Genomic DNA, 22,094 nt, shown 5'->3' on the forward strand with positions numbered 1-22,094 from the left:
GGCGCCAAAGGTAGTGGTTGGTGTTGTTGCATGTTGTGTGCTGCCGTTATTTTCGATATGGCTTCAACACGACTTTTCCTTACAAGAACCACGACGGGCTTACACGAGGCTGAATTTATATTAATAAAGGGAGAGATAACAACGTTCGGGAGTTACATAGGGGAGAATAAAATGAAGATGACAAAGGGTCAAGTCTCCAACAAAGAGTAGGTGATAGCCTAAACTATGGCAGATAAATGACGCAAACATAAAAGGGCATGCTTGAAAGCGTTTTTGCAGCAATACACCAAACAATCCTTGGCCGATCGATGGAGAGTGGCTTATAGATTCTCATTGTGACTTCATGAAGATCATGGTATTTCTCTGCTTCCAAATAGACTAAAGAATGACAATAATGTTCTTTTAGTTATTTGTCTGTGTGCATCCTTGATGCCTTTTGGGGGGAATATGTGAGTTTTATTCCATGATAATTTAACCTATAAACCCTGGAGAACCTCTACGCAGGACCGAGCCATCCACGTCGCCCTATAAACTCTCGTGCCACCGCCTGTTAATTCTGTGCCCCGCCGAGGGCATATTTGTCATTTCGCATACGGGCGTATAAAAGGCAGCCGCTCCGGTGGAGATAACCTACCCTTCTGCCCATCCCGCACTCGCGCCGCGCCCGTCTCCTCTCTCTCCCGACCGCGCCCGCCTCCCTGCCCCGCCGCCGTCGTCTCCTCCACCCGGCCAGCCGCCGCCGCACCTCCTCCACCCGACCAACCGCCGCCACTCGCGCCCGTCTCCTCCGGCCAGCCTCCGCCCGCAAATCGTGCTAGCGAGACGAGCAGAGACCCCGCCTCCCCCCCCCCCCCGCCTCCTCTCCTGCCGCCGCCACCTCCTCCCCGCGACCCCGCCTCCTCCCCTGCCGCCGCCGCCTCCTGGGCCTCGCCCTCCCGGCTCCCCGCGACTCCCGCCTCCTCCCCTGCCGCCGCCTCCAGCCCAATCCCCTCACAGGCGGCGCCCCGACCTCCTCTTTCCCTCAACTCCCCCGACGCCGCCACTTGTGCTTGGCAGAAGGAGTGGCTGCGGTGATGTCAGATGTGTGAGGAGGACGAGGAGGAGGCCGTGGTCATGGCGGCGCGATGGATATCGTGTTCAGGCGGCACGGTTGGTCGAGGCGGAAGTGCCAGCGCGCGGGGTCGCAGTCGAGCTGGTCGTGAGGAGAGGGAGGAGAGGGATGGGAAGAGTGGGAGGCGCAAGGACAGCGGCGCTCGCCATCTCATTCCCCATCTCTTCTCGTTGCACGTCCCCCGTGAGTTCCTCTTTCTAATCCCCTTCCTCTCCACAAGTTATCGTTTTATTTTCTGAAATATGTATGTTCGCTCATTGGGCGGCCATGGATGCTAGAGATGGTGTCTGACGATCTAGATGGTTTAACCTTTTCTATTGGCAGGATAGGTCTGCCTATATGTTCCTGCTGTTTCCATCCACTCTCCTCTTACTGAGATGGTGGGTGTGGGATGGGTGCCTTCCAGCATTGACAGTTCAGGTGTACCAGGTATTTGTTGAGTACTTTCACATACCCTGAGTATATTTCCTCTTCTCATCACTTCATTGTCCGATAGAATTGATCAAAAGACTATGTTTCCACATTGCAGGCTTGGTTATTATTCCTCTACACAAGTTTTGCTTTGTAGGAGAATGTGTTGCTTGTAAATGGAAGAGATATCCGTCCTTGGTAAGGATCAAAACTTTCATCACTTGATATATAAAATTGTAGACTGCAACATTCACGCAATTCTTTTTTTGAAACTTGTCCAGTCAAGTGTGCTCAAATTTTAATAAATGTCTTTATTTGGCTCTCAAATCTGGCATCGACGCATCTGTTTGTTTTGTTCCGGCAAGGCCATGTTTAGTTTGTTCTCTAGCTCTGGCAAAATCAATTTCTTCTCCAAAGCATGCCCATCTGATCATAATGTGCTGCTATATTCTCAAGTGGATATACCATCACTATTTAGCAATGCTAATGGCTCTTGTTAGCCTTACTTGGGAGATAAAGGGATAGCCTGATTGCTCGAGTAAGCAGGTATATGATATTTTTATAGAAGTTGGTATGTTGCTTTGCTGTTAATCCCAAATTTTAAAGACTATAAACTCACAGTCTGGCATTTTTACAGAGTGGGGTACAACTTTTCTTGCGTTGGGCAATCATGCAAGGAATTGCAATGCATCTACATAATAGGTACCAGCGTCAAAGATTACGCACCCAAATTGCTCTGGGAAAGGTGAGGCCTTCCTTTGATTTAACAAGTTCAGGTTGCTTTTCATCCTGTGAAGATTTGTCCTTCCCTGACATTCTTCAGTTTCCGGTGTTTATAGTTGTTGAGGAAAATTTTGTTACTCACTTTTTCAGGTATGATCTTTTGATAGTAGATTTCATTTAGGGTTATACCATAATCAATTTGTTGAAGGACAGAAATAACCTATATTTCCACAGAGATTGTGTGGTAGCTTAAATTGAACCATTGTTTTCTGTTTTCGTTCACTCATGCAATATTACAATTTTTTCGATGTGTCGTATTGACCAATGTGGAAAATCTGTGACTTTGCAATGCCGTATGATTCTTCTCTTGCCTTGTGGTTACTTCTTTGCCGAGTAGGCAGTTAAGTCGCCGAAAGAAATTCTTGGTGAGCTTTCCCACCACTTGTTTGTTGTAATGTCTTGCTCAAAGTAGAATTCCTTACTAATTTGTAGATTTCCCTCAAATGATTAAATGATTCTCCCCTAACATAAATGTGCCGACAAAAAATGTTCTTTTCCACTTCACTACTTTGTAGATGTTGAGGTATGGCCTTGGAAGGTAGGGAGAGGCTTAAAAGATGTAACGACAATTGAGCTGTCCGTTTAGTGAATTCGGTACTGCTGTTCCATGGAATGTCCAGTGGGATGTTTGAATTTTATGGTTATTTTTTTGCCATGTTGAATAGCCGATGCAGTGCATCGGTATTTTCCATCTACTAAAATTTTGCTTTATCGTTATGCATGCTTGTTGATGTTCTGCTCGATTTTGTGTTTGGATTATAAATGTGACGTTTCTAAGCTGTTAAGGTAAAGTTGCCTTGATTTAAGTTTGTGTCCAGAATACATGGTTGCTTTACTGAAGATGCATCACATATGCTACATATTACTGTGTCCAGTACAGTTTTCCTGTAGCAAAGCTTGTTAGGCAATTCCAAAAATGACTTCCAATACAGGATTTATTTTGTCTTTTCTTGAGGTCAGTGCATATTGCACACTTCTATGTAGTGTCTCCGAGAAAGGTGTGGAAACATGCATTGACCATTTTCTGGACATAATATTCCTGTCAGATGCTTCATATACAGAATATGCTTCATGCTGAGATGATTTTTCATACAGGTGCACGCTTAAAAATTCAGAGTTGTTACATGCTTGAACCATCCAGGGCATCGAAGTTCAGTCAAACCATCAAGGTACCAAAATGAATCTTCTGTTGGAAATATGCCCTAGAGGCAATAATAAATGGTTATTATTATATTTCTTTGTTCATGATAATTGTCTATTGTTCATGCTATAATTGTGTTATCCGGAAATCGTAATACATGTGTGAATACATAGACCACAACGTGTCCCTAGTAAGCCTCTAATTGACTAGCTCGTTGATCAACAGATAGTCATGGTTTCCTGACTATGGACATTGGATGTCATTGATAATGGGATCACATCATTAGGAGAATGATGTGATGGACAAGACCCAATCCTAAGCATAGCATAAAAGATCGTGTAGTTCGTTTGCTAGAGCTTTTCCAATGTCAAGTATCTTTTCCTTAGACCATGAGATCGTGTAACTCCCGGATACCGTAGGAGTGCTTGGGTGTGCCAAACGTCACAACGTAACTGGGTGACTATAAAGGTACACTACGGGTATCTCTGAAAGTGTCTGTTGGGTTGACACGGATCGAGACTGGAATTTGTCACTCCGTATGGCGGAGAGGTATCTCTGGGCCCACTCGGTAATGCATCATCATAATGAGCTCAATGTGACTAAGGAGTTAGCCACGGGATCATGCATTACGGTACGAGTAAAGAGACTTGCCGGTAACGAGATTGAACAAGGTATTGGGATACCGACGATCGAATCTCGGGCAAGTAACATACCGATTGACAAAGGGAATTGTATACGGGATTGATTGAATCCTCGACATCGTGGTTCATCCGATGAGATCATCGTGGAACATGTGGGAGCCAACATGGGTATCCAGATCCCACTGTTGGTTATTGACCGGAGAGGTGTCTCGGTCATGTCTGCATGTCCCCCGAACCCGTAGGGTCTACACACTTAAGGTTCGGTGATGCTAGGGTTGTAGAGATATGAGTATGCGGAAACCTGAAAGTTGTTCGGAGTCCCGGATGAGATCCCAGACGTCACGAGGAGTTCCGGAATGGTCCGGAGGTGAAGAATTATATATGGGAAGTCCAGTTTCGGCCACCGGGAAAGTTTCGGGGGTTATCGGTATTGTACCGGGACCACCGGAAGGGTCCCGGGGGTCCACCGGGTGGGGCCACCTATCCCGGAGGGCCCCATGGGCTGAAGTGGGAAGGGAACCAGCCCTTAGTGGGCTGGGGCGCCCCCCCTTGGGCCTCCCCCTGCGCCTAGGGTTAGAAACCCTAGGGGTGGGGGGCGCCCCACTTGGCTTGGGGGGAAGCCACCACCCCTTCCCCCTTGCCCCCCCCATGTAGATGGGTTCTAGGCCGGCGCCCCCCTCCCAGGGGGCCTATATATAGTGGGGGGAAGGGAGGGCAGCAACAGAACAGCCCCTGGCGCCTCCCTCTCCCCCTGCAACACCTCTCCCTCTCGCAGAAGCTTGGCGAAGCCCTGCCGAGATCCCGCTACTTCCACCACCACGCCGTCGTGCTGCAGGATCTCCATCAACTTCTCCTTCCCCCTTGCTGGATCAAGAAGGAGGAGACGTCACTGCTCCGTACGTGTGTTGAACGTGGAGGTGCCGTCCGTTCGGCACTCGGTCATCGGTGATTTGGATCACGACGAGTACGACTCCATCAACCCCGTTCATTGGAACGCTTCCGCTCGCGATCTACAAGGGTATGTAGATGCACTCCTTTCCCCTCGTTGCTAGTATACTCCATAGATGGATCTTGGTGATGCGTAGGAAATTTTAAAATTCTGCTACGATCCCCAACAGTGGCATCATGAGCCAGGCCTATGCGTAGTTACTATGCACGAGTAGAACACAAAGCAGTTGTGGGCGTAGATGTTGCCAATTATTCTTGCCGCTACTAGTCTTATCTTGTTTCGGCGGTATTGTGGGATCAAGCGGCCCGGACCGACCTTACACGTACGCTTACGTGAGACAGGTTCCACCGACTGACATGCACTAGTTGCATAAGGTGGCTAGCGGGTGTCTGTCTCTCCCACTTTAGTCGGAACGGATTCGATGAAAAGGGTCCTTATGAAGGGTAAATAGAAATTGGCATATCACGTTGTGGTTTTACGTAGGTAAAAAACGTTCTTGCTAGAAACCTATACAAGCCACGTAAAAACTTGCAACAACAATTAGAGGACGTCTAACTTGTTTTTGCAGCATGTGCTATGTGATGTGATATGGCCAGAAGATGTGATGAATGATATATGTGATGTATGAGATTGATCATATTCTTGTAATAGGAATCACGACTTGCATGTCGATGAGTATGACAACCGGCAGGAGCCATAGGAGTTGTCTTTATTATTTTGCATGACCCGCGTGTCATTGAATAACGCCATGTAAATTACTTTACTTTATTGCTAAACGCGTTAGCCATAGAAGTAGAAGTAATCGTTGGCGTGACAGCTTCATGAAGACACAATGATGGAGATCATGATGATGGAGATCATGGTGTCATGCCGGTGACGAAGATGATCATGGTGCCCCGAAGATGGAGATCAAAGGAGCAAGATGATATTGGCCATATCATGTCACTATTTGATTGCATGTGATGTTTATCATGTTTTGCATCTTATTTGCTTAGAACGACGGTAGTAAGATGATCCCTTATAATAATTTCAAGAAAGTGTTCCCCCTAACTGTGCACCGTTGCGAAGGTTCGTTGTTTCGAAGCACCACGTGATGATCGGGTGTGATAGATTCTAACGTTCGCATACAACGGGTGTTGACGAGCCTAGCATGTACAGACATGGCCTCGGAACACACGCAATACACTTAGGTTGACTTGACGAGCCTAGCATGTACAGACATGGCCTTGGAACACGGAAGACCGAAAGGTCAAGCATGAGTCGTATAGAAGATACGATCAACATGGAGATGTTCACCGATCTTGACTAGTCCGTCTCACGTGATGATCGGACACGGCCTAGTTAACTCGGATCATGTTTCACTTAGATGACTAGAGGGATGTCTGTCTGAGTGGGAGTTCATTGAATAATTTGATTATATGAACTTAATTATCATGAACTTAGTCTAAAATCTTTACAATATGTCTTGTAGATCAAATGGCCCACGTTGTCCTCAACTTCAACGCGTTCCTAGAGAAAACCAAGCTGAAAGATGATGGCAGCAACTATACGGACTAGGTCCGGAACCTGAGGATCATCCTCATAGCTGCCAAGAAAGATTATGTCCTAGAAGCACCGCTAGGTGAAGCACCAATCCCAGAGAACCAAGACGTTATGAACGCTTGGCAATCACGTGCTGATGATTACTCCCTCGTTCAGTGCGGCATGCTTTACAGCTTAGAACCGGGTCTCCAAAAGCGTTTTGAGAAACATGGAGCATACGAGATGTTCGAGGAGCTGAAACTGGTTTTTCAAGCTCATGCCCGGGTCGAGAGATATGATGTCTCCGACAAGTTCTTCAGCTGTAAAATGGAGGAGAACAGTTCTGTTAGTGAGCACATACTCAGAATGTGTGGGTTGCATAACCGCTTGTCTCAGCTGGGAGTCAATCTCCCGGATGACGCGGTCATTGACAGAATCCTCCAGTCGCTTCCACCAAGCTACAAGAGCTTTGTGATGAACTTCAATATGCAGGGGATGGAAAAGACCATTCCTGAGGTATATTCAATGCTGAAATCAGCTGAGGTGGAGATCAGAAAAGAACATCAAGTGTTGATGGTGAATAAAACCACTAAGTTCAAGAAGGGCAAGGGTAAGAAGAACTTCAAGAAGGACGGCAAGGGAGTTGCCGCGCCCGGTAAGCCAGTTGCCGGGAAGAAGTCAAAGAATGGACCAAAGCCTGAGACTGAGTGCTTTTATTGCAAGGGAAGTTGTCACTGGAAGCGGAACTGCCCCAAATATTTAGCGGACAAGAAGGCCGGCAACACCAAAGGTATATGTGATATACATGTAATTGATGTGTACCTTACCAGTACTCGTAGTAGCTCCTGGGTATTTGATACCGGTGCGGTTGCTCATATTTGTAACTCAAAACAGGAGCTGCGGAATAAACGGAGACTGGCGAAGGACGAGGTGACGATGCGCGTCGGGAATGGTTCCAAGGTCGATGTGATCGCCGTCGGCACGCTACCTCTACATTTACCTACGGGGTTAGTTTTAAACCTTAATAATTGTTGTTTAGTGCCAGCTTTGAGCATGAACATTGTATCTGGATCTCGTTTAATTCGAGATGGCTACTCATTTAAATCCGAGAATAATGGTTGTTCTATTTATATGAGAGATATGTTTTATGGTCATGCCCCGCTGGTCAATGGTTTATTCTTGATAAATCTCGAACGTGATGTAACACATATTCATAGTGTTAATACCAAAAGATGTAAAGTTGATAACGATAGTCCCACATACTTGTGGCACTGCCGCCTTGGTCACATTGGTGTCAAACGCATGAAGAAGCTCCATGCAAATGGACTTTTGGAGTCTCTTGATTACGAATCATTTGACACGTGTGAACCATGCCTCATGGGTAAGATGACCAAGACTCCGTTCTCCGGAACAATGGAGCGAGCAACCAACTTATTGGAAATCATACATACCGATGTGTGCGGTCCAATGAGTGTTGAGGCTCGCGGAGGATATCGTTATGTTCTCACTCTCACTGATGACTTAAGTAGATATGGGTATGTCTACCTAATGAAATACAAGTCTGAAACCTTTGAAAAGTTCAAGGAATTTCAGAGTGAGGTTGAGAATCAACGTGACGGGAAAATAAAGTTCTTACGATCAGATCGTGGTGGAGAATATTTAAGTCACGAATTTGGTACGCACTTAAAGAAATGTGGAATCGTTTCACAACTCACGCCGCCTGGAACACCTCAACGAAACGGTGTGTCCGAACGTCGTAATCGCACTCTATTGGATATGATGCGATCTATGATGTCTCTTACCGATCTACCGCTCTCATTTTGGGGCTATGCTTTAGAGACTGCCGCATTCACTTTAAATAGGGCACCGTCGAAATCCGTTGAGACGACACCGTATGAATTATGGTTTGGGAAGAAACCTAAGCTGTCGTTTCTAAAAGTTTGGGGATGCGATGCTTATGTCAAGAAACTTCAACCTGAAAAGCTCGAACCCAAGTCGGAAAAATGTGTCTTCATAGGATACCCTAAGGAAACCATTGGGTATACCTTCTACCTCAGATCCGAAGGCAAGATCTTTGTTGCCAAAAATGGGTCCTTTCTGGAGAAAGAGTTTCTCTCGAAAGAATTGAGTGGGAGGAAAGTGGAACTTGATGAGGAGATAGTCACTCCTTCCGAACCAGAAAGTAGCGCAACGCGGGAAGATGTTCCTGTGGTGCCTACACCGACCGGGGAGGAAGTTAATGATGATGATCATGAAGCTTCAGATCAAGTTACTGCTGAACTTCGTAGGTCCACAAGGACACGTTCCGCACCAGAGTGGTACGGCAACCCTGTCCTGGAAATCATGTTGTTAGACAACGGTGAACCTTCGAACTATGAAGAAGCGATGGCGGGCCCGGATTCCGATAAATGGCTAGAAGCCATGAAATCCGAGATAGGATCCATGTATGAAAACGAAGTATGGACTTTGACGGACTTGCCCGATGATCGGCGAGCCATAGAAAATAAATGGATCTTTAAGAAGAAGACAGACGTGGATGGTAATGTGACCATCTATAAGGCTCGACTTGTCGCTAAGGGTTATCGACAAGTTCAAGGGGTTGACTACGATGAGACTTTCTCACCCGTAGCGAAGCTGAAGTCCGTCCGAATCATGCTAGCAATTGCCGCATTCTATGATTATGAGATATGGCAAATGGACGTCAAAACGGCATTCCTTAACGGCTTCCTTAAGGAAGAATTGTATATGATGCAGCCGGAAGGTTTTGTTGATCCTAAGAATGCTAACAAAGTATGCAAGCTCCAGCGCTCAATCTATGGGCTGGTGCAAGCATCTCGGAGTTGGAACATTCGCTTTGATGAGATGATCAAAGCGTTTGGGTTTACACAGACTTATGGAGAAGCCTGTGTTTACAAGAAAGTGAGTGGGAGCTCTGTAGCATTTCTCATATTATATGTGGATGACATACTATTGATGGGAAATGATATAGAATTCTTGGAAAGTATAAAGGCCTATTTGAATAAGTGTTTTTCAATGAAGGACCTTGGAGAAGCTGCTTATATATTAGGCATCAAAATCTATAGAGATAGATCAAGACGCCTCATTGGTCTTTCACAGAGTACGTACCTTGACAAGATATTGAAGAAGTTCAATATGGATCAGCCCAAGAAGGGGTTCTTGACTGTATTGCAAGGTGTGCAATTGAGCATGGCTCAATGCCCGACCACGGCAGAAGATATAGAAAAGATGAGTGTCATCCCCTATGCCTCGGCCATAGGGTCTATTATGTATGCCATGCTGTGTACCAGACCTGATGTAAACCTTGCCGTAAGTTTGGTAGGAAGGCACCAAAGTAATCCCGGCATGGAACACTGGACAGCGGTCAAGAATATCCTGAAGTACCTGAAGAGGACTAAGGATATGTTTCTCGTATATGGAGGTGACGAAGAGCTCGTCGTAAAGGGTTACGTCGACGCTAGCTTCGACACAGATCTGGATGACTCGAAGTCACAAACCGGATACGTGTATATTTTGAATGGAGGGGCAGTAAGCTGGTGCAGTTGCAAGCAAAGCGTCGTGGCGGGATCTACATGTGAAGCGGAGTACATGGCAGCCTCAGAGGCAGCACAGGAAGCAATCTGGATAAAGGAGTTCATCACCGACCTAGGGGTGATTCCCAATGCGTCGGGCCCGATGACTCTCTTCTGTGACAACACTGGAGCTATTGCCCTTGCCAAGGAGCCCAGGTTTCACAGGAAGACCAGGCATATCAAGCGTCGCTTCAACTCCATTCATGAAAGTGTTCAAAATGGAGACATAGATATTTGTAAAGTACATACGGACCTGAATGTAGCAGATCCGTTGACTAAATCTCTCCCTAGAGCAAAACATGATCAACACCAGAACGCTATGGGTGTTCGGTTCATCACAATGTAACTAGATTATTGACTCTAGTGCAAGTGGGAGACTGTTGGAAATATGCCCTAGAGGCAATAATAAATGGTTATTATTATATTTCTTTGTTCATGATAATTGTCTATTGTTCATGCTATAATTGTGTTATCCGGAAATCGTAATACATGTGTGAATACATAGACCACAACGTGTCCCTAGTAAGCCTCTAGTTGACTAGCTCGTTGATCAACAGATAGTCATGGTTTCCTGACTATGGACATTGGATGTCATTGATAACGGGATCACATCATTAGGAGAATGATGTGATGGACAAGACCCAATCCTAAGCATAGCATAAAAGATCGTGTAGTTCGTTTGCTAGAGCTTTTCCAATGTCAAGTATCTTTTCCTTAGACCATGAGATCGTGTAACTCCCGGATACCATAGGAGTGCTTTGGGTGTGCCAAACGTCACAACGTAACTGGGTGACTATAAAGGTACACTACGGGTATCTCTGAAAGTGTCTGTTGGGTTGACACGGATCGAGACTGGGATTTGTCACTCCGTATGGCGGAGAGGTATCTCTGGGCCCACTCGGTAATGCATCATCATAATGAGCTCAATGTGACTAAGGAGTTAGCCACGGGATCATGCATTACAGTACGAGTAAAGAGACTTGCCGGTAACGAGATTGAACAAGGTATTGGGATACCGACGATCGAATCTCGGGCAAGTAACATACCGATTGACAAAGGGAATTGTATACGGGATTGATTGAATCCTCGACATCGTGGTTCATCCGATGAGATCATCGTGGAACATGTGGGAGCCAACATGGGTATCCAGATCCTGCTGTTGGTTATTGACCGGAGAGGTGTCTCAGTCATGTCTGCATGTCTCCCGAACCCGTAGGGTCTACACACTTAAGGTTCGGTGACGCTAGGGTTGTAGAGTATGAGTATGCGGAAACCCGAAAGTTGTTCGGAGTCCCGGATGAGATCCCGGACGTCACGAGGAGTTCCGGAATGGTCCGGAGGTGAAGAATTATATATGGGAAGTCCAGTTTCGGCCGCCAGGAAAGTTTTCGGGGGTTATCGGTATTGTACCGGGACCACCGGAAGGGTCCCGGGGGTCCACCGGGTGGGGCCACCTATCCCGGAGGGCCCCATGGGCTGAAGTGGGAAGGGAACCAGCCCTTAGTGGGCTGGGGCGCCCCCCCTTGGGCCTAGGGTTAGAAACCCTAGGGGTGGGGGCGCCCCACTTGGCTTGGGGGGGAAGCCACCACCCCTTCCCCCTTGGCCGCCCCCCCCATGTAGATGGGTTCTAGGCCGGCACCCCCCTCCCAGGGGGCCTATATATAGTGGGGGGAAGGGAGGGCAGCAACAGAACAGCCCCTGGCGCCTCCCTCTCCCCCTGCAACACCTCTCCCTCTCGCAGAAGCTTGGCGAAGCCCTGCCGAGATCCCGCTACTTCCACCACCACGCTGTCGTGCTGCAGGATCTCCATCAACTTCTCCTTCCCCCTTGCTGGATCAAGAAGGAGGAGACGTCGCTGCTCCGTACGTGTGTTGAACGCGGAGGTGCCGTCCGTTCGGCACTCGGTCATCGGTGATTTGGATCACGGCGAGTACGACTCCATCAACCCCGTTCATTGGAACGCTTCCGCTCGCGATCTACAAGGGTATGTAGATGCACTCCTTTCCCCTCGTTGCTAGTATACTCCATAGATGGATCTTGGTGATGCGTAGGAAATTTTAAAATTCTGCTACGATCCCCAACATCTTCAGCTATCATTTTTGTTATTCCTAAACCTGTAGTTACGGAGATCCATGAGTTTCATAGAACATATAAACACTGGTGGGCAACCCGCCGTTCTGGGGGCCTTCCCGCGCGCACGATCGCTGGCCGTTCGATCAGCTTCTTCGATCGTTTTCACCCTTGATTTTTACTATTCACTTCTATATTTTGTTACAACTTTGACTGCTTTACCGGGTGGCTGCCATTGGGCCCATAAAATCATTGGTCCACGCGGCAGCGGAGTGCTTGTCAACTCGGTCTGTGACAAGCAGCAGCAGCAGCAGCAGCATCATGGTCTACCCCCTTCCACCCTCTCTCAATTTCCTCTCTTCGCTTCCCTGACCACGTCTCATCTCTGTTGGGTCAAGGTTGGGTTGGAGCTACAGCGGCCAGCCACCAGGACGACGCTGTCAGCCAAAGAAAGCTCCTTCCCCACCGTTGACAGCCAAAACCGCTCTTGTGCTCATCAAGGTCCCTTTCACCTCTCTAACCTCTGTGTTAAGTCCGTCTGGTTCTAGGCCGATTAAGGTTTTTTGTTTTGTTTTTGCTTCCACTCTGTTTGATTTGAGCGTGGTGGTCAGATCCTCTTCGGATGTCCAGTTGAGACACCTACCCATTTCTTCTCTTTTTTCTCTTGAGAGGAGAGGAGAGGATGCTAACTAGCGAAGTACTATACTACTACATTTCAAACCATAATAAGGTCCTTCGGTAAAAACAAAATAAGATTTGCAGCGTCGCAGTAGCAAAATTCCAGCATCCACTAGCCACACAAAAAAGTATGTGTCCAGTGATAATATAACGAGAGAGGAATTCAAGGATTAGTTTATTATTAACCTATGTAGTGTATGCACTGGTAGTTGATGGAGTTTCAAGCAACAAGCATGGAGCACCTTCTTCTTTCTATCATGTCAATTACCTGATAATTTGGTAATTCTCTTTGTAATGTCATTCATATACCTGATAAAGCCAATTTCTTTGGGGCTCTTTGTCATTCATATGTTCAGTGATGCAATATGAATTATTATGTAGAGGTTACTCCAGTCCTCACTATTCTTCTATTTGTCTCGGTTTAGTGTTTTACTTTTTTTATCAGCGGCATAATAGATAACCATATCTACATTTGTCTCTGTTTTCTGTCAGGTTAGTCAATGTATAGGACTGCGCTTTTGTGTGTCATTTTCTTCAAGCTGTCATTCAAGAGAAGAGAGGAGCGAGGCCTTGATCCAGACTCAGGAGGAGGAGGAGACGAGGAGCAACACCTATTTTTATTGTCCGTCAAGCCCCATTATACTTTGCGGTTCCAGCCACCTGATCACTAACCTGAATGAGTAAGTAGACCATTATATATGATGGTCTTGCTTCCTTTTGTGATCATGTATCTATGTTAGATCCGGTGAGAAAAGGCGGCTTCCAAGCAAAGGATGCGGCAGTGTTGGCCACGTTTGGTTTTCATAAGCTAATAATGTATCCCTTCCTGTGTACTTCCTTTGTGTACCACATTGTAACTAAGCATCTATGTACCAGCAGTAAAGACTTGGGTGTCTGAATATTCTCACAATAGTTGTCTCCCTCTCGCCCTTTGCGCCATTGGCGCAACGAGTCATCTAGTAGAGTTAAAATCAAGAGGCACTGTAGCTCCTCAATACAAGGTGGACCTCTGTAGCCACGCAACAGTGCTACACTCAGCTCGGCTGAACATGCCACACGATCTGCAACTCGATTATGTAGTCCATGAATAACTAGCTCTTAGCATCTTATTAATTGATATCATCTAAAGTCCCAAACCACATAAATCAGTTCATCTAAACAAAGAAGCATGACTGACATTGTTTGACAAAACAAAAAGAACCACCTCACTGTAAAATGCTCAAATAAGCCGTGGACAAAAGAAGCTTTGCGAAAGGCTGCAGTTGGTTTCCCCTCACATCACCTACAAGAAGGCCATTATAAAGAGCCATCCCATCATGCATCCTCTGGCGCCAAAAACAGCAAAGTTGCACAAAGTGTCGCCTCATCATACCACCCACATAGCCCCTCCTATCTCCGATCGATCGATCGCTCAGTGATCACTGGCCACGCTCTCACTCGGCCACTGCAGCTGCCACTCTCTCAAGCCAACCAAGGAAGCCACCACGCGCGTGAACCTGCGCACGCCCACCGCGAGAGTGAGAGATGCATCCGCTTCGCCGCTCTCTCCTCCTCCTCTACGGGGCGGTCGCCGCCGGCGTCTTGCTGTTCTCGCCGGCCTACTGCGCTGCGTCGACATTGCCGGATCCGGCGCCGCTCGACCCGGCGGGCCTGTTCATGCCCTCGGCCACGCCGGCGCAGCCCGGCTCCGCCACGATCCCGGCGTTCCCGGAGCAGTCGGACGCCGTGTCGGGTGCCTCCTCCACGTGCCCGCTCGACCCCTTCCCGCGGCTCCTCCCGGCCGTGCTGTCCTCCTGCGACGCTGACGGCGCGCTGCCCTCGAGGTTGCGGTGCTGCCCCGCGCTGGCCGCGTGGCTGTTCGCCGCCTACGCGCCCACCGCGCTCGCGGCGAGGCCGGCGCGGCCGGCGTCGGCGGCGCCCGTGGACATGCCGGTGCCGCCGGACGACTCGGAGGCGTGCGCGGGCGCCGCTGACCGCGCGCTGCGGTCCGAGGGGGCGGCGCTGCCGCGCCCGCCGGGCGCCAACGGGACGTGCGACGTGGCCTTCTGCTACTGCGGGGTGAGGCTGAGGCGGCTCACGTGCGGGGCCCAGCCGACGGGTGCCGGACAGTGGGTCCCGGCGGACGCGGCGGCGAGGAGGCTGAAGAGGGACTGCGCGCGGGCCGGCGTCCCCGGCTGCTCCAAGTGCCTCCGTGCTCTTTCCACGGTGAGATCAAATGTAGCAATGCCTGCAACAAGCCCCGTAAAAATAACCATTTTAATTGTCAATTACTGCTTCTGTCGGCAACATTTATCAATGGATTCACTAGTTAGCTCTCAGCTCGCAATCTTGATCTGTGAAATCTGCAAATGCACGCAGCGGCAGTGCTGAAGTGAAGCTTAGAGCACACTCCCTGAGAACTTGAGTAGTATTTCATCACATGCTATTGTGTACACAGACACGGCGGCCACTAGGCATGATTGCGGTACGGTCAGATAAGATTTTAGACAAGGCGTTAAATGGAAGCCATGGTACTCATTCATGGACACCAACTACACAATCTGGCCCCATCTTTGCTGGTCTAGGGTTCGGTGTGCGCGCCATTATTGGCCGCGAGTGGCACCGCACGAAATGATCAGATCTCAAGTCCGGGCCTGTCGCGTAGGGCGGGCCTGGAGAATGATTCGAGCAGAACATGCCTGCACTCCCTTTCCACTGCGTCTGGGCCCGAAAATTTCAATCGGTCGTCCTTTCAGCGCTAAGACGGAATCATTAGTTCTCTGGACAACGTAGGAGAGCAGAGTGAGCTCTTAAGCAAGCAATGCACATCTTGCATTTCACGTGTGCAAGAAAGTTACACGACGACTGATGAGAGTACGTCTTGAATGTTGCAGATAAAGGCTGGATCCGGCGGCGGCGTAACGGCGGTGGCCGCGTCGGGGAAGCTGCAGGCGGCCGCGTCGAGCGAGCGGGACTGCCAGCTCATGGGCCTCATGTGGCTGCTGCAGCGCAACGCCACGCGGTACGGCGCGGCGGCCACGGCCGTGATCCGGGCGCTGATGGCCGCGGACGAGGCGTCCGCCGTGGGCGTCGCGGCGGTGGCGGGGCCGGCCGCCTGCTCGCTCCCCGTGGACGACATGCCGTTCGCGGCCGAGTACGGAAGGCTCAGCGGGGCCGGCGGCCGGCCACCTGCCCTCCGCCGCCTCCACCTGGTTCTGCTCGCCGTATTCAGCGTGGCCTGCTCGCTGTAGCACCGCGCGCTCGTGATCGAGTTTTAATTTGTTATACGGTTGTCCACTTGTATGACACGGTGCGTTACGTGTGAGATAGTGGTGCACGGCAGATTCCATGGTTCATTAATACTATGAACTCTGAACACTTTTGCAGTGATCGCGATTCAGCTGATTAGGAGCAAGAATCGGACCAGGTTGTCCAAAACTCAGAAAGAAAATGGCGTCGCGCAATGAAAATGCATTTCTATAGCTCGATTTGGGACCAACCAAACATGTTGTGCTCTCCTTAGTCCTTACCCCTTTCTTTAGAACAGCCCTTCTTGGCATTTCATTCATTACTCGGCGGCATCAAATCAGATCGTACAGGGTCAACAACAAAAAAAGGAATCACTCAATCTGTTTCTTTTTTATCTGCATATAAAATTTGTCTAAAGTCGAACTTTATAAAATTTGACAAATTTTATAAGAAAAAATATCAACATTAATAATACGAAATCAATTTCAATAGATACATCATAAAATAATTGTTCATGTGTTATAGATGTGGATATTTTTAAGATAAAATTGGTCAAACCTTGCTTAATTTGACTTCAAATGAGTTTGATATGCGGAGTAAAAAAACGAAGGGAGTACATCACAACAGTTTTAGCCGTTCCCTTATAATTTAAATTTTAGAGCATCTCTAACTGATCCCCTATAATTTAGAGGAGGATACGGCTGAATATCTTTTAGAGCAGCATAAGTGACGTTTCTAATTGATCCCCAATAATTAATTCTCTAATTTTTCTTTGTCAAATCTTGTTCTAGTGTACAAACTACATTTCAACTACATATTTACACACATATTAAATCCAAGCATGATAATTAACGTACAATTCACGAATATTATGAATTCAAAATTTATAAACTGAATTATTCAAATTCAAACACACGAAAGGGTTCAAATGAAGTAAAGATCATGATAAAATCACAACTGTGAAGTGTTATGGAGATGCCAGGGATGCTCAACGAGATCATGTTGGTGTTGGGTATGAACCTCTCGGTTCTCTTGTTACCTTTCGGGCGCGTGATTGTCGTTTGTCTTGACAAATGTGGCCCATGGAGGGGTAGTAACCCATCGTGTACTCACGGCCATTCACAACATGGTTGCAAGGATGAGCATCTTCGGCAACAAGCCTAGCGAACGACGACGACGGGATCAATGCGGCGACGATGGAGATGGAGCTCGATTCCAACGATGGTAGCGGCCGGCTCATAGTGGGGCGACATGGGTGGTAGAGGCAATGGGGTGTCAGACGAGGAGCTAGGTAATCAATGGAAGCAATGCCGACGACGACATTGTGTGGGGTGAGGACGGCAAGGGCGCAGGGAAGAGGAACAACTTTTACTTTGCGGGTGGGTGCCTCGGTATATTTAAAGGGGGTGGCCGAGAAGGATACATTTTCCTCCACCAACGGCGATAGGGGTTTGGCTGGGTATCGGTTAGAGGAGGTCAACTTATGGATAGTGTGGCTCGGATATATTCAAATCATGGTTGGATGCTAATGATGCGATTAAAATCAAGTCTACTCGTATAGGGACCTCATCAATACAGAATAGTTTCATAGAAAACATAATTGGAAGATTAAGATCCCAATTACAATTAAGTTTGTACATTAAGGGGAGGTGATTCTTACTAAGGATAATCTGACAAAAAGAAACTAGCAAGGTTGTAAAAAATGTTGTTTTTGTTATCAGAATGAAACAATGCAACATCCTTTTATCTCATATCCATCCGCTGCCTTGATACGGCGCACGGTTCGTGTAGCGTACAACCTGACAGTGCCAACAAGTATTGCAAATTTGTTTAAAAATTGGTTGGTTGGTATTCACCCCAAAGCTTAGGGGACAGATCCACGTGAGAGTTTACGTCTTACTATGGATAAGTTTGGAATTACTGAAATGACTATGTTTCCAAGAGATCACACTATCCAAAAGGTTATTCACATGGTCACGCGTCGATCGTACGCGGTCATTACTTCAGCATGTGAACGTTCATGAGCATATGCAGTGAGGGTGCAACTATCGTGAGAAGGTTTGCGCATGCTTTATTGAACAAGTTTCAATGACGCGTCCCTAGTAGATTGTGTGCTTGACTCATGTAATCCTTTGTTGATCGGTTGTGATCATACCTTTTAAAGGTCTCTTTGATTCAAAGGATTTTCATAGTATCTTTGAATGATTAGAATCCTTAGGAATTTTTCTTACGTTTGTCGTTTGATTTGTAGGATTGAATCTTGTAGGAATTTTTCCTAAGGATTCATTTGTACTACATTTCACACGAATTGTAACATCCACACTCCAATCTTTTGAAAGAAATCCTGTGTTTTTTTCATGACACAATCAAACAAACTCAAATTCTATTGGGATCCAATGGACATGCCATTCCAATCGTACATTTTTCCTATTCCTGTGTTTTTGCAATCCTATGAATCAAAGAGGCCCTAAATTTTATTGCTACTGAGATATTTTTAAAGATTTTGCCCTTACATAAATTATAGTTGCATGCACCAATGATGATGTAGAAGCCGGAGTTATCTCTTTGGCTGTCCTCCACCTGCTACTAGCCACGTCGTCGTTAGGACGCCTCGGATGCTACAATTCCTTCATGTAAAGAATCGGCTAACGCGATCAGAATTTAAGACAACTAAAAGATTACAGAAGTGAAATACTTCTATGTCATGCTACACGTCGGTCGGATGATAATCCTAAACGATCTACTGCCCGAGCAGCCGTTCGATGGAGGCGTAGACAGTTGTCGATCCTTCGAAGTGAGCATATGAGCTTTGCATAAGTTTCTTGTTGCCTCAACGCCTTGCAACATGAGCCTTGTTGTAATACCTTGAATATTTTTTTTATTTTTTTTTTCCGTGAGCCGCCGAGCCTTTACAACAAGCCTCATGTTGCCATCGGCTCTTTGCAATACGAGCATTATTGCAATCCTCAGAAAGTTTTTTTGGTGGGGCTGCTGAGCCTTTGAAACAAGTCTCGTGTTCACTCAACGATGTACAACATGAGCATTGTTGCAATTCCGCCTAACAGTTTATTTGTTTTCTTTTGTGTGTGACAATTCTCCAATCATCAGCTATTTGAAACATGGCTCATGTTGCGCTCAGAGATTTGCAACATGAGCCATGTTACGCTCAGTTAGAAGTGTTTTCTCAACGTAGCCGATGTGCTCGCGCGTTTTGCAACAAGGCCCACGTTGCAAATAAAAGTAGAGATAGGGTTGTTGTGCGCCTTGTCTTCATCGGTCTCATTGGTCTACAACATAGTTCATGTTACGCTTGGTCCGCCACATCGTCCGCGCACCACGTTCCTCTGGTCCCAATGCAACATGGCCCTTGTTGCAAGAGGCACGAGCGCAACACGAGATTAAACTTGTTTTTATCTCTACGGAAAGCTGCTCCAAGAGTCAACCAAATGACACCTTAAGCCGTGTGCGCGTCTAGCTAGGAGTCTGCCCGTACCCGTATGAAAACTATATACTCACGGGCTTTTACAGAGGTTTTACGGGGCTTTTCTAACAAAAATATGGGTGCCCTCACCATATTACTCCCTCCGTTCCAAAATAGATGACCCAGCAAAGTTGAGTCATCTATTTCAGAACGGAGGGAGTACTATCCAAAAAAAATACAGCAATGCTACATCTACGGGGGTTTTACAGGAGTTTTACGGGCTAGGCTGAGGTGGGGTATGCTGATTGGTTGTTAAGATGAAGCGGGCCCCACCCTGAAAATCGGGGAGGGGGGAGAGATTAGTGAGGGGAGAAGGTTAGGGGCTCATTCGGTTTGGAGGAAATCAAAATGTAGGAATTAGGAGTAGTATAGGAATTTGATAGGATGGCACTTGCCATCTTAAGGAATTGACTTGCCTCGTTACTACGCGTAAAATGAGCTCTGAGTGGATGTGTAGTTTCCTCCAAAAACACAGGAAATGAGTAGTATTCCTACGAAATTCCTGTACGCATTTTCTACAAACCGAATGCATATATAGAAAATGTAGAGAATGATTTGGTGCATCGATAATTGATTGATCGTGCACTAGGCACATATATATAGGTACAAGGGGTGTGACCGGTATCTTGTCTCCTAAAATACACGTACATACAGAGGGAGACAGATACTACAGGTACTGCATACAGAACCCAGACCTACGTGCATGTACACATGTTCAACACCCCCCCGCAGTCAAAGCGTCACCGGTGACGCAAAGACTGGACCGAAAACCCTCGAAAGTCAAGGTGGGTAGTCCCTTCGTCATCACATCGGCGAACTGCTGATCGGTGGGCACATGTAGAACACGAACACGACCAAGGGCGACGTGCTCCTGGACGAAGTGGATGTAGAGCTCGATGTGCTTCGTCCGTCGGTGATGGACAGGGTTGGCAGCGAGGTACACCGCGGAGACGTTATCACAGTAGACGAGCGTCGCCTTGGTGACCTCACATAGCAACTCCTGGAGTAGCTGTCGTAGCCAGGAACACTCCGCGACGGCGTTGGCCACGGCCCGATACTCGGCCTCGGCGCTCGATCGTGAGACCGTGGGTTGACGTTTAGACGACCACGAAATCAGAGAGGGCCCGAGGTAGACGCAGTAGCCGGAAGTAGAGCGTCGAGTGTCGGGACACCCAGCCCAGTCGGCGTCGGAGTAGGCGACAAGGCTGGTGTCGGGCGAGGCCGTCAGGGTGAGACCCATGGCTGTGGTGCCACGTATGTACCGAAGTATACGTTTCACGAGAGCCCAATGGGTGTCACGAGGAGCATGCATGTGAAGGCACACCTGCTGGACAGCATACTGAATGTCCGGACGCGTCAGTGTGAGGTACTGAAGCGCACCGACGATGGAGCGGTAGCGTCGGATGCCGGAGAGCCCTCGACGGCGGACACCTTAGCCTTCGTATCGACAGGCGTGGAAGCAGGCTTGCAATTAAGCATGCCCCCGCGCTCCAGAAGCTCGTAGGCGTACTTCTGCTGGTGCAGAAAGAAGCCAGCAGCCCGGCGCACTACCTCGATGCCGAGGAAGTAGTGGAGAGCCCCCAAGTCCTTGAGGGCGAACTCGGTGCCGAGGCGAGCTGTGATCTGCTGAAGAAGCGCTGGCGAGGACGCAGTTAGGATGATGTCGTCGACATACAGGAGGAGGTACGCGGTGGCGTGGCCCTGGTGGTAGACAAACAGGGAGGCATCGGACCGTGTGGACCGGAACCCCTGTTGCTGGAGGAAGGCCGCGATCCGCTGGTACCAGGCCCGAGGTGCCTGCTTCAACCCGTAGAGAGAACGGGAGAGCAAGCACACGTGGTCCGGATAGTCGGTGTCGACGAAACCAGTCGGCTGCTGACAGAACACCTGCTCGTCGAGATGGCCATGCAAGAAAGCATTAGACACATCGAGCTGGTGGACAGGCCAAGCGCGAGAAACAGCAAGCTGGAGAACGGCGCGAATCGTGCCCGGTTTAACAACCGTGGCGAAGGTGTCGGTGAAGTCCACGCCGGCGCGCTGGCGAAAACCGCGCACCACCCAACGCGCCTTGTAGCGCTCGAGAGAACCGTCGGGACGAGTCTTGTGGCGGAAGACCCACTTGCCAGTGATGACATTGGCACGGGGTGGCCGCGGGACAAGCTGCCACGTACGGTTGCGCTGCAGGGCGTCAAACTCCTCACGCATCGCAGCTAGCCAGTTCGGATCCCGAAGGGCTGCGCAAGCGGAGGTGGGGAGCGGTGACGGCGTCGAGGTAGAAGCCGCGCATGCGTACTCGTCCGACGGGTAGCGCGTGCTGGGACGTAGGGTCCCAGTCCGAGCCCGAGTGACCACACCGGTGAGGGGTGCAGCCGTGGCGACGGGAGCCGCCAAGGGAGCCGCGGCGGGGCCGGCCGAGGGGGCCACGGCGACGGGGGCCGCAGCGTCGGGGGCCGCGGTAGGGGCCGCAACGCCAGGGGCCGCCGGCGCGGG

General features: G+C 48.5%; 1 protein-coding gene and 1 long non-coding RNA gene across 5 annotated transcripts; both read left to right on the plus strand.

Moving 5' to 3' along the window:
* The first annotated feature begins 940 nt into the window (after positions 1 to 940).
* On the plus strand, positions 941 to 1,838 carry LOC141026048 (uncharacterized). Its single transcript, XR_012187970.1, has 3 exons — positions 941 to 1,294; positions 1,436 to 1,540; positions 1,641 to 1,838. It is a non-coding gene; the product is annotated as an uncharacterized lncRNA (long non-coding RNA).
* Positions 1,839 to 1,970: 132 nt separating this feature from the next.
* LOC109732245 (uncharacterized GPI-anchored protein At4g28100) lies at positions 1,971 to 16,356 on the plus strand. 4 transcript variants are annotated; one of them, XM_040392706.3, is made up of 5 exons: positions 1,971 to 2,068; positions 2,160 to 2,395; positions 3,401 to 3,474; positions 13,393 to 15,100; positions 15,769 to 16,356. In XM_040392706.3, exons 4-5 carry the CDS (start codon positions 14,420 to 14,422, stop codon positions 16,123 to 16,125), a joined length of 1,038 nt encoding a protein of 345 aa, XP_040248640.1. In that variant the 5' UTR covers positions 1,971 to 2,068; positions 2,160 to 2,395; positions 3,401 to 3,474; positions 13,393 to 14,419; the 3' UTR covers positions 16,126 to 16,356. The 4 variants fall into 4 exon arrangements, with proteins under 4 accessions (XP_040248640.1, XP_040248638.1, XP_040248641.1 ...); XM_040392704.3 differs by lacking the exon at positions 1,971 to 2,068 and having other exon boundaries at positions 2,157 to 2,267; positions 13,388 to 15,100; XM_040392707.3 differs by lacking the exon at positions 1,971 to 2,068 and having other exon boundaries at positions 2,157 to 2,267.
* Positions 16,357 to 22,094: the final 5,738 nt, after the last annotated feature.

This window comes from Aegilops tauschii, chromosome 6 (genome assembly GCF_002575655.3).
Source record: "Aegilops tauschii subsp. strangulata cultivar AL8/78 chromosome 6, Aet v6.0, whole genome shotgun sequence".
In the NCBI taxonomy this organism is placed as follows: domain Eukaryota; kingdom Viridiplantae; phylum Streptophyta; class Magnoliopsida; order Poales; family Poaceae; genus Aegilops; species Aegilops tauschii.